The sequence below is a fragment of the Mastigoproctus giganteus genome, chromosome 2 (assembly GCF_048544385.1).
Source record: "Mastigoproctus giganteus isolate SK-2022 chromosome 2, ASM4854438v1, whole genome shotgun sequence".
NCBI lineage: Eukaryota > Metazoa > Arthropoda > Arachnida > Uropygi > Thelyphonidae > Mastigoproctus > Mastigoproctus giganteus.
In genome coordinates, this window is record NC_143576.1 from 229,582,723 (window position 1) to 229,604,843 (window position 22,121).

Below are 22,121 nucleotides of genomic sequence, written 5' to 3' on the forward strand. Positions count from 1 at the left end.
TATAGTAGGGAACTTAAGCAGTGGCAATGGGTGTAAGCGGCCCCCCCAAAGACCATGCTCCACTTCTCGGATACATTTATCTATGATCCTCTAGATGTAACCTCATTTCCTGAGACCTGCTATGACACATTTAATTTCTTCTTTTCTATCCTTATAGATGCTGCAATGGGACCCAGTCCTATCCAGTAATGCCCTACCAACACTATTCTTATGATGGTTGGCTTGTGCCATATTGTAATGTGTGTATTTGCCCCGGCACATGGGTTTCCTATACACACTAGTTTTCACTCTGCGGACCTTCCTATGTACCAACACATTAAGGAAAGGGGGTTACCCTCTATTTCCACCTCCAAGGTGAAGTAAATAAATGAAGAGAAGCTACTAAGGAAACCAAACACCTCATCCTGTCTCCCCCTCCGAATAACTGCAAATGTATCACTGATGTATCGTTTCCATGCGCGCATGGGGAGAACAGACCCATCAAAAATCCTGGACTCAAGATCTTCCATAGCTAAATTTGCTATGACAGAACTAATAGGGGAGCCCATCACTGCGGCGTGAACCTGCTTATACATAGTGTTTTGAAATACCAGGTTGGTACTCAAGAGACAGCTCCACCCCACTACAAATATCCTCCACACTTAAAGGAGTCCAATTCCTTTATCATCTTTCTCTAATGCCATACATGCACATTTCACCCCATGGTCAATAGGAAATACATATAAAAAAAGGATACCACATCAAATGACACCATGGTCTCACCCTCTTCTATAATCTGATTCCTTACAAATTGTACGAAATCTCCACTATCCCTGATGGTAAAATCGGAACATCAAACAATAGGAGAAATTAGTCTGGCTAAGAACCTGGACAAAGCATGTGTAGGGCTGCCCATAAATTACATAATCAGCCTAAGCAGAACCCCACCTTAGGAATCTAAATAATAAACCAATAAACATCTTTAGAACTCCTCTCAGCCTTCAGCCAACCCTGTAAAGTCTTGTTTACCTGTCGTTATAATCTCACCAACGGATTCCTACGAGTAACCCTGTATGTCGTTCTATCATTCTAAAGTTCCAAGGCTTTTTTACAATACTCTTCTTTGTCAAGGATCACCGTTGACCTTCCTTTATTTGCAGACAAAACTATGATGCTATCATCTTGTCTCGGCTCCATAAGCGCCTTCCTCTGACGAATACTAAGATTGAAGGGTGCTGCCCGAGCCTGACTCAAAATCATCGAGGTTCTTGTATGGATTTCACTAGCCACAACAAAAGGCAATTTACTCACAGCTCTTTCAATGCCTGCCCATAGCCACTTCCGCTATTGGCGGATTTGGGGGATCACTGCAAACTTCGGACCTAGGTTTAAAATCCCCTCTTGTTCTTCAGTTAATTGATTGCTGCTCAAATTACATATAAAGTTACAGGTCACATTCCCATTTCTGATATTACATTCGGCTGTAGTCTCCTCCATTAATCTATTAATACTGATGCTATGCTGCTCTGGAAAGGTTGAGCAGATGGGCTGAGAGGTGGAAAATGAAGTTTAACATTGACAAATGTAAAGTACTACATATGGGAAACAGTAACCCCAGATCAACGTATCAACTCTGTGGTACTACGCTGACAGTGGTAGAGAATGAAAAGGACCTGGGGGTAATTGTGCAGGCAGATATGAAGTTCTCTGAGCAGTGCAGATGGGCTGCAAGAGTAGCTCATGGTGTCTTGTCAATGATATACAGGAATTTTTCTAAAAGGGATAGGGATGTGATTATTCCCTTGTATAAGGCATTGGTTAGGCCACACCTTGAGTACTGTATACAGGTCTGGAGACCTCATTTCAAGAAGGATGTAGAGCTGCTGGAACAACTACAGAGAAGGGCAACAAGATTAGTGAATGGAACAATGGGTTGCTCTTACGAAGAAAGGCTAAGTTTTGCAAATTACAGAGTCTGGAGACTAGGCATCGGCTAGGTGATCTGATAGAGGTGTATAAGGCTTTGAATGGCTTGAGCATGCTCAATGCCGATGGGATTCTTCCTCTTGCTCAGAATAATCACCTGAGAGGGCATAGATTCAAATTGAGGAAGAACGGATGTCGGATAGATGTGCGGAAATTTGCCTTTAGCCAGCGGGCAGTTGGTTTGTGGAATAGACTTCCATCACTTGTTGTTGAAGTTGATAGCCTAAACAAATTTAAGGCTCAGCTGGACAGGTATTTCGAACGAACGGAGGGGTGAAATGGGAGTAGTGGTTGTGTTTTTTTTTTTTTTTTTGGCTGATGCTGAATAAGCTTGCTTTCTTGCATCATATGCCTCTACTAATGCTAATGCTAATGCTAATTAAACTTACTCACTTGCCTTTGTCTCTAAATATCTAAAATTTGGCTGCTTTGGCCGACACTACCCTCATAATAAGTAAAAGGTGTGCAGGAGTCACACTACCACTTAAATTACCCAAAAATAAATCTTTTCGTGTCCTAATATAGTTCAGACTATTATAGCTTTCCGATCCAAATTTTTAACACTCTCTTCTGGCACCATTTAGCAGCACAAAACAGATGATCATCATCAAAGGGCAACTTAACACGGAATCCATGGGCATAAGACCATATCCTTTGCAAGGATTTTTTATGGGTCTGTTCACCCCATCTGCAATTCTGCCCAGACACGATAGGAGGGAGTATATGATGAGAGCCCCGTCGATCAATTCGGCCCTGGAAAGATTGTGCAAGGCTCAAGGGGTAGAATTTTTTTCAGCCTGGTCTGTACTTGTTAACAGGAGAGACTGCTTCTACAGGGATGGGATACACTTAAATAGAAAGGGTGCAAGAATGTTTGCTGATGCTATTGAGGCAGTGTTAGGTGGGTCGGAAAACTGCTATATTGGGGGGATACAAGGACTAATAGATTAACAGTAGCCACTGGCAGAGGTGAAAGTGATTCTCGCACTGCTTCTAATGGAATGAGTCGCAGCCTGGAAAATAAGATGCAGGATATTTCAGAGACTGCAGGGAATCATTGGGGTACAAATAAACACATGGATTGTGTTATGGTAGCTAAGAAAAAGAACAGGTGCATGTATACTTGCGTGTACACCAATGCTAGGAGTTTAGTAAATAAATTTGATGAATTTGAGGTATTGCTCAAAACATCAAAGGCAGATATTGTGGGGATTTCAGAGACGTGGTGTCACACAGATATAAGGAATGCAGAACTGGAATTTGGGGAGTACAATGTCTACAGAAAGGATAGACAGGATAGGAAGGGAGGAGGGGTTATGCTATTAGTTAAGAAATACATAAAATCAAAGGAAGTGAAGCCAGTTGACATTGCTGGATGGTGCAGTGTCGAGTCAGTTTGGTGTGACATAAGCATTGGGAGATCAAAATTGAGAGTAGGAGTGTGCTATAGGAATAATGACTCTGATTAGTATAATAAGAATCTGTACAGGGAAATAGAGTGGGCCAGTAAATCAGAGAGTCTTATAATGGGGGATTTTAATTTCCAAGATACTGACTGGAATTTGGGGGCTAGTCGCTCACACACTAGCAAGGCTTTTGTGGATTTATTGGATGACTGTTTTCTACATCAGCTGTTCGGGAGGCAACTAGAGGGAGTAATACTCTTGATTTGATTATCAGTAGTGATTCTTCATGCATTAAGAATCTGCAGGTAAATGAACCACTAGGTGGCAGTGATCACAGTGTGCTGAAGTGGGATTTACTCAAAGAGGTAACTACCATTAGGGGTAAAGGGAAGGATTATTGCTTTCGTAAAGGCGACTACGATGGACTGAAACAGTATTTAAATTCTATATAGCGGGACCAACTGATGATGTTACCAACAGCAATTTCAAAATGGGAAGCATTTAAAGAACTTATCTTGGAAGCTACTAGGCTTTACATACCAACTAAGAAATATTGTTCAAGGTTTAGGCCTAAGTGGATGTCAGATGAACTAATGAGACATATGGCAGAGAAGAAAATTGCATGGGATACATACAAATTAACACGTGACACAGAAGCCTATTATAGATACAAGTTGATCTGTAACGAAGTTACAAAGGAGGTTAGACAGGCGAAGGCAGATTACGAGAAATCTTTGGCAAGGGATGCAAAGAAAAACAGCAAAGAGTTCTTTACTTATGTAAACTCTAGAAGGAAGGGGATGAATCAGATTGGTCCACTTGATATCGATGGGTCAACTGTTGATGATCCTGCTCAGGTAGCTAACAAACTAAATGAATATTTTGCATCAACATTCACACATGAGGAGTTATTCAGCGAGGGGAATGCCAGAGGTGTATTCAACTCTGGCAGTAAGCTAGAGAATTTTGTAATAACTGAGAGTAAAGTGGAGGAGAAATTGTTGAAGATAAATACAAGAAAGGCACCTGGGGTGGATGGGATCTATCCAGTTATATTAAAGGAGGCAGTAAAGGAAGTAAGCAAACCCTTAGCCATAATTATGAGAGCTTCCTTGGACTCAGGGGAAGTACCCATGGACTGGAGATGTCCAAATGTGACCCCAATTCACAAAGGAGGATCAAAGGGCGACACAATAATTATAGACCTGTTAGTTTAACTTCTGTTCCCAGAAAATTAATGAGGGCACTAGTTAAAGAAGCACTGCAGGATCATCTAGACAAGACTTCAGTTATAGCTCAGACACAGCATGGTTTTGTTAAGGGGAAGTCTTGCCTGACCAATTTGATTGGATACTATGATGCAGTCACAAAAGAACTGGATGCAGGGAATAACTTTGATATTATATACTTGGATCTTAGAAAGGCTTTTGATACTGTTGCACATGGAAGACTGCTGCACAAATTGGAGCAGTGTGGCATTGGAGGCAAATTGCTGCTATGGATAAAGGGGTGGTTGAGGGGGAGAAGACAGAGAGTGGTAATCAATGGACACTGCTCATCGTGGACTAATGTTATTAGTGGAGTCCCTCAGGGTTCAGTATTGTGTCCATTATTGTTTTCTGTATTTATAAATGATATTGATGATTCTATATCAAACTTAATGTTCAAGTTTGCAGCCGATACGAAGGTTGGCAGGGTTGTCAAGGACACTACTGACACTATGCTACTGAAACAGGATCTGGAAAGGTTGAGCAGATGGGCTGAGAGGTGGCAAATGAAGTTTAACATTGACAAATGTAAAGTACTACACATGGGAAACAGCAACCCCAGAGCAACGTATCAACTCTGTGGTACTACACTGACAGTGGTAGAGAATGAAAGGGACCTGGGGGTGGTTGTGCAGGCAGATATGAAGTTTTCTGAGCAGTGCAGATGGGCTGCAAGAGTAGCTCATGGTGTATTGTCGATGATATATAGGAATTTTTCTAGCAGGGATAAGGAGGTGATTATTCCCTTGTATAAGGCAATGGTCAGGCCACACCTAGAGTACTGTATACAGGTCTGGAGGCCTCATTTCAAGAAGGATGTAGAGCTGCTGGAACGAGTACAGAGAAGGGCAACAAGATTAGTGAATGGAACAAAGGGGTGCTCTTACAAAGAAAGGCTTAAGTTTTGAAAATTACAGTGTCTGGAGACTAGGCGATCTGATAGAGGGGTATAAAGCGAGGTGATCTGATAGAAGTGTATAAAGCCTTGAATGGTTTGAGCATGCTCAATGCTGATGGGATTCTTCCTCTTGCTCAGAATAATCACCTGAGAGGGCATAAATTCAAATCGTGGAAGGACAGATGTAGGATAGACGTGAGGAAATTTGCCTTTAGCCAGCGGGTGGTTGGTTGGTGGAACAGACTTCCATCCCTTGTCGTGGAAGTTGATAGCCTAAATAAGTTTAAGGCTCAGCTGGACAGGTATTTCGAACGAACAGAGGGGTGAAGTGGAAGTAGTTATTTTTTTATTTATTTATTTTTGGCTGATGCTACATAAGCTTGCTTTCTTGCATCAAATGCCTCTACTAATGCTAATGTGCACGTGGAAACAATACATCGACGATACATTTGCAATTATTTGGAGGGGGAGAGTGGATGAGGTACTTGGTTTCCTCATTCAGTTCACCTCAGAGGTGGAAGCAGAGGGTACCCTCCCTTTCCATGATGTGCTGAAAATGAAGATAAATACAAGAAAGGCACCTGGGGTGGATGGGATCTATCCAGTTATATTAAAGGAGGCAGTAAAGGAAGTAAGCAAAGCCTTAGCCATAATTATGAGAGCTTCCTTGGACTCAGGGGAGTAAAAACCAGTGTGTATAGGAAACCAGTGTCTAGAGTGAAAACCAGTGTGTATAGGAAACCCATGGGTCGCGGCCAATACATACATTGCAATACGGCATAAGCCAACCATCATAAGAATAGTATCATTAGAGCATTACTGGATAGTACTGGGTCTCATTGCAGCACCTCCGAGTATAGAAAAGAAGAAATTAAACGTGTCACAGCAGAACTCAGGAAATGTGGCTCCCCCTCACCCCCAGAGGGGCATAGATAAATGTATCCAAGAAGAGGGGCACGAATTTAGAGAGTCGTTCACACCCAATGCCACTGCATACATTCCTTATTATCTGGGCTTAAATGAGAGTATAACTCGTGTGTTGTGCGATTGCAAGACATGCTGTATGCAGCTACCAGGGTGCAGATTGCACACAGTTGTGTCAAAGGTTAAGGACCCCATACCTATGGAATGTGTAAGTGGGGTCGTATATGAGATAAAATGCCTGGATTGCGGGGAATGTTACATTGGTGAAACAAAGCATTGGTTTAAAGAACGTATGGGGGAGCATATCAGTATGATAAAGGCTGCGGATTATGGGAGGTCTGGTGTGGCGTAGCATTTTTGGAAGGAGAACCATCAAATTTCACCTGACGAAGCTGTTATCATCAACCAGGCACACAGATATTGGGACTGCAAGTGGCCCGAGAGCTTGTGAATTTGCTCTTCAAAGAGTAACACTATTAATAAATTTTTTCGGGCTTAATATTCAAATTTGCAGCTGATACAAAGGTTGGCAGGGTTGTTAATGACAGTAAAGACAGTATGCTACTGCAACAGGATCTAGAAACGTTAAGCAGATGGGCTGAGAAGTGGTAACTGAAGTTTAAAATTGACATATGCAAAGTACTGCATATGGGTAGCAGTAACCCAAGAGAAACGTACCGTGTGGTACTACACTCAGGGAAGTGGAGAATGAAAAAGACCTGGGGGTAATTGTGCAGTCAGCTATGAAGCTCTCTGAGCAATGAAGACTGGCTGCCAGACCGGTAATGGAGTCTTGTCAATGATATATAGCAATTTTGCTAGCAGAGACAAGGGGGTGATTACTCACTTGTATAAGGCAATGATCAGGCCACACCTTGAGTACTGCATACAGGTCTGGAGGCTTCATTTTAGGAAGGATGTAGAAGGATTTAGGAAGGCTGCTAGAGCGAGTACAAAGGGCAACAAGATTGGTGAGAGGAACAAAGTTGTGCTCTTACCAAGAAAGGCTTAAGTGCTGCAAGTTGCAGCATCTGGAGACTAGGCACCTGCGATGTGATCTGATTGAGGTGTATAAGGTGTTGAATGGTTTGAGCAGGCTCAATGCTGATAGGGTTCTTCCACTTGCTCATATTACCGACTTGAGGAGGCACAGATTAAAATTAAGGCAAGACAGTTGGCCTCTAGTCTGCGGGCAGTTGATTGCTGAAACAGACTTCCATCTGTTGTTGTGGAAGTTGATAGCTTAAATAAATTTAAGGCTTAACTAGGCAAACATTTGGAGTGACCGGATGGGTGAAATTGAAAGGTTTTTTTTTTTTTGGCTGACGCTGTAAAAGGTTGCTTTCTTGCATCATATGCCTCGAGTAATGCTAATGCTAAATAGAAACAGGTGAGTCCGCATTCATCCCCTCTTTGAAGCTGTAGTTCTTGGATGGGATAAACAGTTCCCCTTATCATGCTCCCGAGCCATTTCTAGTTCTAGTGCACATATGGAGAATACTGCCCCTGCTCCTGTAGAGAGAGACATGCTGTGAACTGTGAGTCTGCTGATATTTAAATATGTACTGTATGTTAGTTAAGCTTCACTGTTGAAAAAGGAAGCAGACACCTCTGAAAACACCTCAGTGTTTTATCGCTTTTATCTACATTGTTTTATTTTATTGTACAGACAGGTATCTTATTTTATCAGTTTTATCTGGTGTAATTGTACTATTCATGTTACTTATTTTATTTCATTTTATTATCTTAACAACTTTAATTTATTTCATTTAATTTACTAAAAGTTTATAACGGTTGCTGTAGCCAGTGGGTAGTTGGTTGGTGGAACAGACTTCCATCCTTTGTTGTGGAAGTTGATAGCCTAGATAAATGCTTTCTTGCATCATATGCCTCTATTAATCCTAATGCTAACTTTAACTATGGTGGCTCTCGAACACCCCACCAGTTCAGCCACTTGGGAAATCGAGGCCCCAGTTCGTCGAGCACCCACAATCTTTCCTTTATCGAAGTCCGATAAATCCTTCCTTTTACCCATCGCTCTGGATTTTACTACCTACTGAACCACTGACACTTTATCTATGCTACGTAGGTCGACTAACTCTGACTCTTGTACCTCACATGATCAACGGGTTGCATTCAGTTTTCATAGGGGGTGGTCATAATTCAGTGATCACTCAGTGTATATCTGCTTATACTAATACTAGGCATATAGTAAATAATTTCATGAATTTGAAGTATTGGTTAAGTCCTCAAACACAGACATCATAGGTATATCAGAAACATGGTGCCACTCAGAAATAGGGAAAGCTGTTGTTGTGCATGGAGACTAGGGCAGCTAAAGCCTAAATGTGTGTCTCTGAAATTCACTCAAAAATTGAATTATCAGTAGCATGTCAATGTGAATAACAATGCAGGCACAAAGTTTTATCTGTCTGAGAAAATTTTTGAGGTTCAGTTTTAATGTGACCAAGTTTGTTATAAGTTTGTTCTGTCCATATCTGTGCTCACTGAAGGCTACACGCTTTATGGGTAATGCTCTTAAAATACATGTAGGGAACTAGAGAAGAAGACTGAGCCAGTTTGTGGTCAGTCTTCTTCTATAATTTGTTCAGCTGCATGATCTGCTGTTTCATTTCCTTGAATACCTGAGAGTCCCAGTATCAGAAGAGTATTATTTCTTTACCTTGTTCTTGATAGTGCTGAAGATGACTTCTGATGTTTTTCAAAACTGGATGAGAAGAGAACAGATTATTTTGAATAGCTGATACTACACAGAGGAAATCTGTATAAATTATGGCAATCATACGGAAAACTGCAGGTTTCTATTAAGGATAGCTGGATTGTGAACAGCTCAGCTGTTCATATGCTACATTCCACGGATAGTGAAATACTGTCTGTGAAGGAAGAAAAAATTACTGTTGTATCTATGTGACTGTCAGATGCCACACCATCTGTGTATACTGTAAATTTATATGAATTTCTAAGGAATAGGCAGCATGCAGTTGTTGAAAACTATGGACTGGCACACTAAACTATTTTTACCTCATTGTGTGTAGGTTTGTTTGTTTGTTATTTGGTTTTTAGCAGCATTAACAACTAAGGCCATATTGCTCCGGGATATGCGGTGGTCATTCCCTGACCTTTCCTCATCCTCTGTATTTGGTGGTGATGGGCTCGAACCCCGGTCTAATCAAGAAGCGTGTGCTACGCACTGCTGCTCCTTCCCACCTAGCTACGGAGGCGCCCATTGTGTGTAGGAGTCATCAGAGTGAGGAGTAAGAGTCCTCCATGGTGAATTAGGCAAATAAGTATCCTGATGAATGTTACTGAAATCCAAATTCCAGTTGTGTATTTTTTTTAGCATACAGACATCAGTGTGTGGGGGGAGGGGGGGGGATTGCCTTCAAAGAGATAATGGTGTTCATTAGCTTCAATATACAAACTGTGCACTGAGAAAATTCTAAATGCTCCAAGAGCTGTCTGAAGAACACTATACTGAATGGTACAAAGTCATTGAAAAACACTTTTCCTGGTTGAGGGATCTGTAATCAAGCCACAACCTGATTAATGCCTTACAGAGATATAATAGTGAATATCTTATAATATAATATAATATACTATTATAATATAACAGTGATATAATAGTGAATATTGTGGGTCTGCGCCCCACAATGTAACTGATACCATTTGGAGAATATTTTGTTTCTTTAAGCAGTAAATTCAGTGTCATGTTGTTACCTGAGCCTGAAATTTAAGTTTATTATCCATTATCAAGCCCAGAAAATTAGAACTGGGATCAGATTATTCTTTATTCAAAGTTTGAGGTCATGATATTATTATTAGACATATGATGCAAGGAAGCCTGAGGCTTATGCTGCAACAGCCAAAAAAAATTATTTCCGAGTTACCCTGAGAGAGAGAGAGAGAGCAAGTCAGAAGTAGAAAGGAATCACCAAGAAAGAGAAGAATGATGATATCCAGCTCAGGACTCTGGGTGTGCCAAGCCCATACTCACCAGATGTTAGCCCCTGGGGGGGTAATGATATAATGCATGTTGTTTGCAGAAGTGGATGGCTGTACTTTTCCTCATATATTTAGTCTCCATTTTGCAGAGTCCAATATTGTAATTTTTTTTAATGCCAATTGGAGTTGTCTTTCTATGATAATTATATTTTGAGAGTGACAGGAAATGGTGAGATAACATGTATGCTTCAACAGTGGCGAGGATGTCTTGGGTTATGCTGTTTTACTCTGACTGCAAATAATGTTGCACTGAGAAGGGAATATTGTGTACACTCTCTTCTTGAACACATACGGAGTATAATGAAGTCTAGCAGCAAACCTGAAAAGTCCTAAGGTTGAGGGAGTTCTGTATCATTTGGGTCAAGTAACTGCTTAAGCCAAAATTATGTAGGTCTTTGATGATGCCATGTCTCCATGTAGTGTCAGAGGCTTTTTCAATATCTAGCAATACTTTCACCAAACATTGTCTCTTAACAAATGCATTGCAGATGTTAGCTTCAGCTTCAATATAAAGTTCTTTTGAAAGCTATACTGAAGGTCAAGGATTGGTTCTTTTGAAAGCTATACTGAAGGTCAATTGAGTGTTTTTTAGATCCTACACATCTCCAATATACCATATTTTCCAGTATCTTGCCTAAGCAACTAGTAAGGGAGATTGGTCTATAATTATTTGGTAATGAAGAGCTCTTTCCCTGATTTCAGGAAGGCCAATACAACTGAATATCGCACACCCTGGGAGGGATATATGTTTTCTCTCAAGATCCAGTTGTAAAAGATCAATAGGGAGGGCATAGCTTTCTCATTAAGATGTTGCAGCATGATGTAGCAGCTGCTATCTGGATATGCAGCAATGCTAGAAGAATTGTATCTGTTTAAGTTCTATTAATGTAAAAGGTTTATTATATGGATAGGAGGAACCTGTTTGATCTTTCATCTGATTCACCATGCTTCAGCTTTTTTTTTTTGTAATTAATGAGGTTCGAAACTGTGAGAAATTTATGGAATTGGTTCTAGGCTGTAATCCTCCTTGATTTCAAAGTCACTCTCCCTATTCCACCAGTGATTGCAAAGTTGTCTACCTGCTCATGATTTTGGTAATAACATAGTGGCAACAGCTAATAATTGGTTAGTGATATATGAGGTTACATTTTCAATAGGAGAAGACTGAATTAACTGATCATCAAGATGGGTGTGTTTTGAGTAATTATTCCAATTTGTCATATGGAAGTTTCCATGGAAGTGTGACTTGAAAACTGAGGAGTCAGCTTAGTTTGTATTTTAGAGATAATAGGGATGTGACCACTATGATAATTAATTGTTAAAATAACCACTCTTTTACCATGCAAGATAATAATATAGTTTATTAAGCTTATAGCCCAAACCACTATACCAGTGGTTTTCAACCGGGGTGCCACATAATTTGGGCTTAAATGACTTAAACTTAATTCTTTTTTTTTAAATTTATATGTTTATTTCATTATAAAAAGGTGTACAGTATCTTTTTAATTTTGTGGTGATCTATAATTGATGTTTACTTAGTACCTCTACATAAAGAATAAAATTATTATATACTGTATATATATAATTTGTATTATGAAATTTAATTTTTATAATTATATTATTGTAATAACTATCATATAACATATATATTTTTAATATTATATATATATATATATATATATATACAGAGAGAGAGAGAGAGAGAGAAAATCCGGATCGAACAGACAGAAAATTGAGTAGGGGTGCCACAAAATAAAATAAATTACTTAGGGGTGCCGTTATTAAAAAAAAGGTTGAAAACCACTGCACTATACATTTATCTACCTACCTATCATCAGACTATACACCGACTGCTGTCTGGCTGCTGCCTGCCAATGCTAGCAAAACTTGTGGTGCATACTGGTAGCATTGGCAAGTAGGCACTCAATCCACTTAAAGCCTTAAACACTTCAATCACATCTCTTCACAGGTGCACAGTTTCCAACAGCTGTAATTTACAGACCTGAAAGTTTTTTTGTGGTAAGAGTGCTCCCTTTGGTTTCTTGACTAATCTGGTTGCTCTTTCTGCACCCGTTCAGTAATCAGAGTGCAGTCTAACTACTGTCTTATACAGTGTGTTAGTTGTCTGACGGCACAGGGGGGTATTATACAATGGGATAATCACCTCCTTGTCCCTATTATGAAAATTCCTCTATATTATTGACAGAACTCCATAAGCTGACCTAACAGCCTGGTGGTACTGTTTAGAGAACTTCACATTGGTCTGGACAATTACCCCTGCTGCTATCTCCTACCTGTTTCCAACTGATAGTACACAGTTTTAATAGATGGCAACACAAAAATAGTTTTGTAAATTAAAAGAGGAGATCACATCTCTTGGTAGTTTTTTTCTGATTTTGGTTTAAAAAAAGCTGATATTTTCTGCATTTCTGATCAAGAAATGATAAATAAATAGATATAGCAGATTGTATTATTATTGTATTAAGCTTCTTTATATGATTTTCATTTTAATGATTTTTTTATTTGTTTCAAATTTTTTAATAGTTTTTAAACTTTTTGATTCGATTTTTAGCATAATTTCATATAGTCATAATTTTCATAATTATTTCATAGTTTTCTAAAAATTCCACTAAAAAAAAGACACCCCACAGAGCTAGCCATAGTTAAAACATCACTAATTGAACCCACTCATTCAGCAAGCTCATGAACGAAAGTGCTAAATAAATAATGACTCGAATATAGGTTTGGCTAGCACATAATTATTTTTGCTCCAATCACAAGAAAATTGTTCCTTCATGTATTACAATGCAGTAATGCAGAAATTTTTGACTCGAATATAGGTTTGGCTAGCACATAATTATTTTTGCTCCAATCACAAGAAAATTGTTCCTTCATGTATTACAATGCAGTAATGCAGAAATTTTTATAATAAAAAAAAAATAAAAAAAAGTAATTCTTAAGAGAACTGAAAAATACAGAAACTGGTCCAATAAAACCAATTTAAAAATGATATTATTATGCAACTTTTACATTACTTTTACAAAGGATGGAGATATGGCAGATGTACTCACCATGTATCCTTTTTCTAGACTTTCATGGCTACTGACCTAAATAAGAAAAGAAAATATATCAATAATTTAATATTGACTTACACACACACACACACACACACACACACACACACACACACACACACACACACACACACACACACACACACACACACACACAATGCAACCTCAATATAACATGGGTTAAGGTGAAAACTTTAATAACTGCATTATAAGCATATAAGCAAAGCACATTATAGCTAAAAAAAATTTACCATTTTTTTTCCCAGTTTTTTTTTATTATTTTTTTTATTTCAGAACAGATGCGTAGACAATGCTGTTGTGTTTACACATCCAATCTAAAACAGTCATGTAATTTAGTTTGTGACAAAACACAGTTTTTTTAGTACATAATTTTTAATGGTCATATGTAATAAATGAAGATGTTCACTATCACTCTGACGTTCTAACCACACCATCACCTCGTTAATATTTTCAAGAACTTTGATAATTTCTGGTGCTGTTTTCCTTTCAAAAATCATCCATATTATCTTTTGAGTCACTCCCCATGTCACTGGCCTTTTGTTTGTCGATTGTCTTCCCACTGTTCACAGAGGCTGCAATTTCTTCCTCATTAAGGTAATGCACAACTGGAGTTTCTGCATCCATCTCAATCTAAGTAAGCAGGTCATTTGCTCCAAGACTGCCACCAAGTATATTACAGGCAGCCTTTGCTTCTTGTTCTGAAAATACTGCTAATTGAAGGTTATTATTAGTGATCTCATCTTTTCCAACACAATCTTTCCAGCAGTTTTCAGTTGCTGTTGAACTTATTTTTCTCCCCATGCTAATCCAATAGTGTATGTTAATGTTTCCAGCTATTCTAGAACATGAATTTTTGAGTTTGCAACACTAGCAAGTAGCTCATCGCAACAGTAGGCTTTGAAGCCTTGGATAATGCCCTGATCCATGGGCCAAATTAGTACAGTTGTGTTCTGTAGCAGAAATGCAACTCTGATCCTGCAATCTTTCGATTCCAGGACATTAGCCAAAGAATGAGCTGAGCAGTGATCCAACAGTAACAGAGCCTTTTCTTCAAGTTTTTTGGAAAGCAAGTAGCATCTCACCAATGGTACAAACTCACTTTCAAACTATGAACCAAAATTATCACTCATCATCCAAGTGTTGGAGCTATTTTTATAAATCACAGGCAGAGATTTCATGGTGATGTGCTTAAAACACTGGGGACTTGGACTTTTCCTCAATGCACAATGGCCTTGGCCTGTGATTTCCAGTCTTGTTTGTGCAGAGTAACACAGTAATTCTCACTTTGTTAGTTTTCATGCCCACTTTTTTGGTGAAATTAAAAAGGTGCCTTTTTTAATGGTGTCTCTTTAATTAAAGGCATTTTTTCAATGCCTTCAAGCTCCAAAGCCATCGTTCAAAAACTGCAAATGTGTCATCATCTCCAACAAGCAGCTTATGAAACTTAAGTGCTTGTGCTTTAAAATTTACCCCATTTATTGGTACTCCTTCACTACACTTCTAATGAAAACACCTGTATAAGCATTGGTGCATATCACTGTTTTCACAAAGTCTAGTTTTCTTTCCCTAATTAATCTTCTACAGAGTATAGGAATAAATGCAATTTTAGTTCCTCTTTCATCCAACCATAAATTGTTCCTTCTGGAATTTCAGACTCATGAAGTATACTGCATTTTGTTCCACCACTCCTATCTCTATCGATTATCTTTAATTTTCAGTATTAGTATTAGTAATGGATGCATGGTGCAAGAAAGCCTATGGCTTATGCTGCATCAGCCAAAAAAAAAAAAAAACCCAATAAAACAATGATGAAAAAAAAAAATAAATAAAAAAATGAAAAAAAAAATAAAATAAATAAAAAAATGAAAAAAATAAAATAAATAAAAAAAAATGAAAAAAATAAAATAAATAATAATTAATAAAAGAAAAGGAAATTAAACCTATCAACCTATGCGCTTCCCTCACCTGAAGGTACTATCCAGATGACTTTTGAATTTCTCCAAACTGCCAGCCTCTACCACCCATGTAGGCAACTTATTCCAGTAATTTATAACTCGCTGGCTAAAATAAAACTTCCTGCAGTCCAATCTAAACATTTCCCCCCGTAACTTCAATTTATGTCCCCTAGTTCTAGCATCATTTATAATCTTGAAAATTTCGTCCTCATTCATTTTACTGATGCCGCTCAGTGATCATTAAATACCTCAATCAAATCTCCTCTAAGGTGTCTAGTTTTCAAACTCTGCAACCCACATATTCGAAGTCTTTCTTCATAAGAACTCCCTTTTGCCGATCTCACCAGGCGAGTTACCCATCTTTGCACCCTTTCAAGAAGCTCGATGTCTTTCTTTAGGTGCGGTCTACATACTTGAACACAGTATTCCAAGTGTGGTCTAAGCCTTATATAATGGGATTATCACGTCCCTATCTCTACTTGCAAAAGTTCGATAGATCATAGATAGGACACCATGGGCCTTCCTTGCAACCTGTTTACAATGCTCAGAGAATTTCATGTCTGACCGTATCATAGCACCCAAGTCCCTTTTCTCCAGTACTGCGTTTAGTTGAACTCCACCAAGTGAATAAGTTATTTTGGGATTACTGTTTACCAGGTGTAATACCTTACACTTTGTTGGATTAAAGCATAGCTGCCATTTTTCTGATCATTCCTGAAGTCTATCTAGGTCGCTCTGAAGAAACTCAGCTTGACAGTGATCATTAATTACTCTACCAATTTTAAAATCATCTGCAAATTTAGACATCACGCCCTCTATCCCTTCATCGATGTCGTTTATGAAAATTAAGAACAACAGTGGTCCAAATACTGATCCTTGGGGAACCCCACTTCTTACACCAACCCAATCTGAGGAATAGCCATTTATCACAACCCTCTGCCTCCTGCCCTGAAGTCATCCTTCTATCCATCTAAGGATTTTCCCAGTGATTCCAACCTCTTCCAGCTTATAAAGCAACCGCTCATGTGGGACTGAGTCAAAAGCTTCGCTGAAATCTAAATAAACAATGTTGAAATTATTCCCTAAATCCAGCTCATGAGTGACCCTTTCAAAATAGTGAACCAGATTTGTTAAACATCATTCTCCCTTTACAAAACCATGCTGAGTATCCTTGAGAATTTCAATTCGAACCAAATGATCCTGAATTCCACTCTTGATCATTGCCTCCATGATTTTCCCTACCACTGAAGTCAGACTGACAGGTCAATAATTTCCCACTTCACTCTTAGAGCCACCCTTATGTATGGGAGATACATTGGCACTTTTCCAATCCAAGGGAATCTCCCCAGAGTCTACTGATGCTCGCATAATTAGCCTCAATGGTTCAATGCACTCACTTGCCACCTCCCTAAAGATTACAGGGTATATTCCATCAACTCCAGTATCCTTACTGGCCTGTAGGCTCGAAAGTTTTTTCATGAAATAATCTTGCGAAATTTCAATATCATTAATTACATTTTTTTCAACTTCGCTCCAACAATTTCCCATTGCCACAAAAGGTTTTTCATTTGTAAATATCAATGTAAAATAACTGTTGAGTTCATCTGCAAAGGCAGCTGGTGTATTTAATACTATCCCCTTTCCCTTATGTAAAGGTCCGATCTGGTTTGTTCTACTCTTCTTGGTATTTATATATGTGAAGAATTCCTTATCCCTCCCCCCCTCTTTGCTCTGTTTGCTAGTGATTTCTCATAAACTGCCTTTGCCTGTTGAACCTTTATTGTGGCTCTATTACAGATCATCTTGTAGCTGTTATAGGCTTCAGTACTTTTTATTGCTCTGTAACCTTTCCATGTCATCTTTTTCTGCTCAAGTAATGTGGCAACTTCACTATTCATCCAACTTGGAACTCTCCTTGTGGAGTATTTTTTTAATGGTAAATACACATTCAAGGCATCTGTGATTAATGTTTTAAAAGCATACCACAGTTCAATTGTATTCATTCTCTGTGCAATATCTACCCAGTTAATAGAGGCCATGTAGCACCTTAAGGCATCGTAATTTCCTTTTCTGAAATTAAAACCCATTCCTTTGCCTTTTGATACTGCTACCTCTCTCTCTTCATCCACCATAGAACTCCATGATCACTTCGTGCTACTGGTTTCTCTACTGTCAGCCCTGTTGTCATCTGATTCATGGATTATTATGAGGTCTAGGATATTCTTTTCTCTAGTACTTTCCCTGACATGTTGATACAAATAACAGTCATCTAGTTGATTTAAAAATTTTGTTCCCCATGTCGAGTTTCCTCCCCATTTACTCCAATCAATTAGAGGCAAATTGAAATCACCAATAATAAGACATTGACGCTTACTTGCCCATTCCATTGCATGTAGAGGCTTTCGTCATAATCTTCACAATCACCTGGTCGGTAGATTACTCCTACTCGCATTATACTTTTGTTTCCAACTATCTCACACCATACAGATTCTATACTAGCATGTGAAACATCTGAATCCGGGAAAGCTATCATCGCACTCAGGCTGCTTCTGATAAGAAGTATTACCTCACCACCCCTTCTATCTACCCTATCCTTCCTAAATACATTATACAAGCCATACTGAAACTCATCATCCCCTATTTCCAGGTGGCACCACATCTCCGTAAGCCCTATTATGTCCGTGTTACTTGTTTTAACCAGCAGTTCAAATTCGCTCATTTTATTGACGACACTTCTAACATTACTATATAAACAATTAAGACTTACTGTTCTTGTATATTTAATTACTCTAACACAACCCTTGAAGTTTTTTAGGCTCTCTTCCCTGGCATTAGCTACCCACTCACTTCAGACGTTTCTGCTCCCAGAACATCAAGATAATATGTCCAGTTGGGGTAAAAGATAACAACTCTTGAGGTATATGCAAGAGTTACTTTAACCAATATTATCAGATATATGCATGTCAGTATTATCCTAACTAGCAGTTCCCCTGAACCTTTAAGGTATCCTCAATAATACTGGCAAAAACTTTTGCACCACCTTTGTTTAAGTGTATCCCGTCTCTACAAAACAAATTCCTTCTACCTACAAGTGTGGGCCATGCTGATAGAAATTTTCTTCAACTGTATAATTTTTTCTTTTGAAAGGCTTTACTTCGGTCCTACTGATTTACTAATTTTGCCATGTATTTATTTTTGATGACCCAGACTTTACTGTGTTTTGAGAAAACTAAATCAAAACCAAACTGTCTGACCTATTATAGTGCTGAAGTGAAGTCGCATGACATTAGCATAGGCACATGATGCAAGAAAGCAAGTTTATATAGCATCAACCAAAAAAAAAAAAAAAAAAACCCACCCTTATTTCACCCATCCACTCGCTTGAAATGTTTGTCAAGTTCCGCCTTGAATCTATTTAAGCTATCAACTTCTTCAACAGATGGAAGTTTGTTTCCCTAACCAACTACCCGCTGTCTAAAGGCAAACTTCCGCACGTCTATCCTACATCTGTCTTTCCTCAATTTGAATTTATGACCTCTCAGGTGATTATTCTGAGCAAGAGGAAGTATCCTATCAGCATTGAGCTTGCTCAAACCATTCAAGGCTTTATACACCTCAATCAGATCACCTCACAGGTGCCTAGTCTCCAGACACTGTAATTTGCAAAATTTAAGCCTTTTTTCATAAGAGCAACCCTTTGTTCCATTCACTAATTAGCATTAGCATTAGTAGAGGCATTTGATGCAAGAAAGCAAGCTTATGCAGCATCAGCCAAAAAAAAAAATAAATAAAATAAAATAAAATAAAATAAACCACTTCCACTTCACCCCTCTGTTCGTTCAAAATACCTGTCCAGCTGAGCCTTAAACTTATTTAGGCTATCAACCTCCACCACAAGGGATGGAAGTCTGTTCCACCAACCAACCACCCGCTGGCTAAAGGCAAATTTCCGCACGTCTATCCTACATCTGTCTTTCCTCAATTTGAATTTATGCCCTCTCAGGTGATTTTTCTGAGCTAGAAGAAGAATCCCATCAGCATTGAGCATGCTTAAACCATTCAAGGCTTTATACACCTCTATCAGATCACCTCGCTGGTGCCTAGTCTCCAGACACTGTAATTTGCAAAACTTAAGCCTTTCTTCGTAAGAGCACCCCTTTGTTCCATTCACTAATCTTGTTGCCCTTCTCTGTACTCGTTCCAGCAGCTCTACATCCTTCTTGAAATGAGGCCTCCAGACCTGTATACAGTACTCTAGGTGTGGCCTGACCATCGCCTGATACAATGGAATAATCACCTCCTTATCCCTGCTGGAAAAATTCCTGTATATCATTGACAATACTCCTTGAGCTACTCTTGCAGCCCATCTGCACTGCTCAGAGAACTTCATATCTGCCTGCACAACCACCCCCAAGTCCCTTTCATTCTTTACCACTGTCAGTGTTGTACCACAGAGTTGATACGTTGCTCTGGGGTTGCTGTTTCCCATGTGTAGTACTTTACATTTGTCAATGTTAAACTTCATTTGCCACCTCTCAGCCCATCTACTCAACCTTTCCAGATCCTGTTGCAGCAGCATAGTGTCAGTAGTGCCCTTGACAACCCTGCCAACCTTTGTACCGTCTGCAAACTTGGACATTAAGCCCGATATACCATCATCAATATCATTTATAAATACAGAAAACAACAATGGACCCAACACTGAGCCCTGAGGGACTGCACTAATAACATCAGTCCACGATGAGCAGTGTCCATTGATTACCACTCTCTGTCTTCTCCCCCTCAACCACCCCTTTATCCATAGCAGCAATTTGCCTCCAATGTCACACTGCTCCAATTTGTGTAGCAGTCTTCCAAATCAAATCAGTATCAAAAGCCTTTCTAAGATCCAAGTATATAATATCAAAGTTATTCCCTGCATCCAGTTCTTTTGTGACTACATCATAGTATCCAATCAAGTTGGTCAGGCAAGACTTCCCCTTAACAAAACCATGCTGTGTCTGAGCTATAACTGAAGTCTTGTCTAAATGATCCTGCAGTGCTTCTTTAACCAGTGCCTCCATTAATTTTCCTGGAACAGAAGTTAAGCTCACAGGTCTATAATTACTTGTGTCAGCCTTTGATCCTCCTTTGTGAATTGGGGTCACATTTGCACATTTCCAGTCCATGGGTACCTCCCCTGAGTCCAAGGAAGCTCTCATACTTATGGCTAAGGGTTTGCTTACTTCCTTTGCTGCCTCCTTTAGTATAACTGGATAGATCCCATCCACCCCGGGTGCCTTTCTTGTGTTTATCTTCAACAGTTTCTCCTCCACTTTACTCCCAGTTATTTCAAGATTCTGTAGCTTACTGCTAGAGTTGAATACACCTCTGGCATTCCCCTCGCTGAATAACTCCTCATGTGTGAATGTCGATGCAAAATATTCATTTAGTTTGTTAGCTACCTGAGCAGGATCATCAACACTTGACCCATTAATATCAAGTGGACCAATCTGATTCATCCCCTTCCTTCTAGAGTTTACGTAAGTAAAGAACTCTTTGCTGTTTTTCTTTGCATCCCTTGCCAAGGATTTCTCGTAATCTGCCTTCGCCTGCCTAACCTCCTTTGTAACTTGGTTGCATATCAACTTGTATCTATCATAGGCTTCTGTGTCATGTGTTAATTTGTATGTATCCCATGCATTTTTCTTCTCTGCCATATGCCTCATTAGTTCATCTGACATCCATTTTGGCCTAAACCTTGAACAATATTTCTTAGTTGGTATGTAAAGCCTAGTAGCTTCCAAGATAAGTTCTTTGAATGCTTCCCATTTTGAATTTGCTGTTGGTAACATCATCAGTTGGTCCCACTGTATAGAATTTAAATACTGTCTGAGTCCATCGTAGTTGCCTTTACGGAAGCAATAACCCTTCCCTTTAACCCTAATGGTAGTTACCTCTTTGAGTAACTCCCACTTCAGCACACTGTGATCACTGCCACCTAGTGGTTCATTTATCTGCAGATTTTTAATGCATGAAGAATCACTGCTGATAATCAAATCAAGAGTATTACTTCCTCTAGTTGCCTCCCGAACATGCTGATGTAGAAAACAATCATCCAATAAATCTACAAAAGCCCTGCTAGTGTGTGAGTAACCAGCCCCCAAAATCCAGTCAATATCTGGGAAATTAAAATCTCCCATTATAAGACACTCTGATTTACTGGCCCACTCTATTTCCCTGTACAGTTCCTTATTATACTCATCAGAGTCATTAGGCCTATAGCACACTCCTACTCTCAATTTTGATCTCCCAATGTTTATGTCACACCAAACTGACTCCACACTGCACTGTCCAGCGATGTCGACTGGCTTCACTTCCTTGGTTTTTATGTGTTTCTTAACTAATAGCATAACACCTCCCCCCTTCCTATCCTGTCTGTCCTTTCTGTAGACGTTGTACTCCCCAAATTGCAGTTCCGCATCCCTTATATCTGTGTGACACCACGTCTCTGATATCCCAACAATATCTGCCTTCGATGTTTTGAGCAATACCTCAAATTCATCAAATTTATTTACTAAACTCCTAGCATTGGTGTACACGCAAGT

At 39.1% G+C, this 22,121-nt stretch overlaps 1 protein-coding gene across 1 annotated transcript in view; it reads right to left on the bottom strand.

Annotated features, from left to right (window-relative positions):
- LOC150090222 (uncharacterized) overlaps positions 1–22,121 on the bottom strand; it is a 536,661-nt gene that overhangs the window by 233,145 nt on the left and 281,395 nt on the right. The window contains exon 4 of the mRNA XM_090390210.1: positions 13,556–13,591. Within this exon, the coding sequence (XP_090246336.1) occupies positions 13,556–13,591 (36 nt within the window). The remainder of the gene's footprint in view (positions 1–13,555; positions 13,592–22,121) is intronic.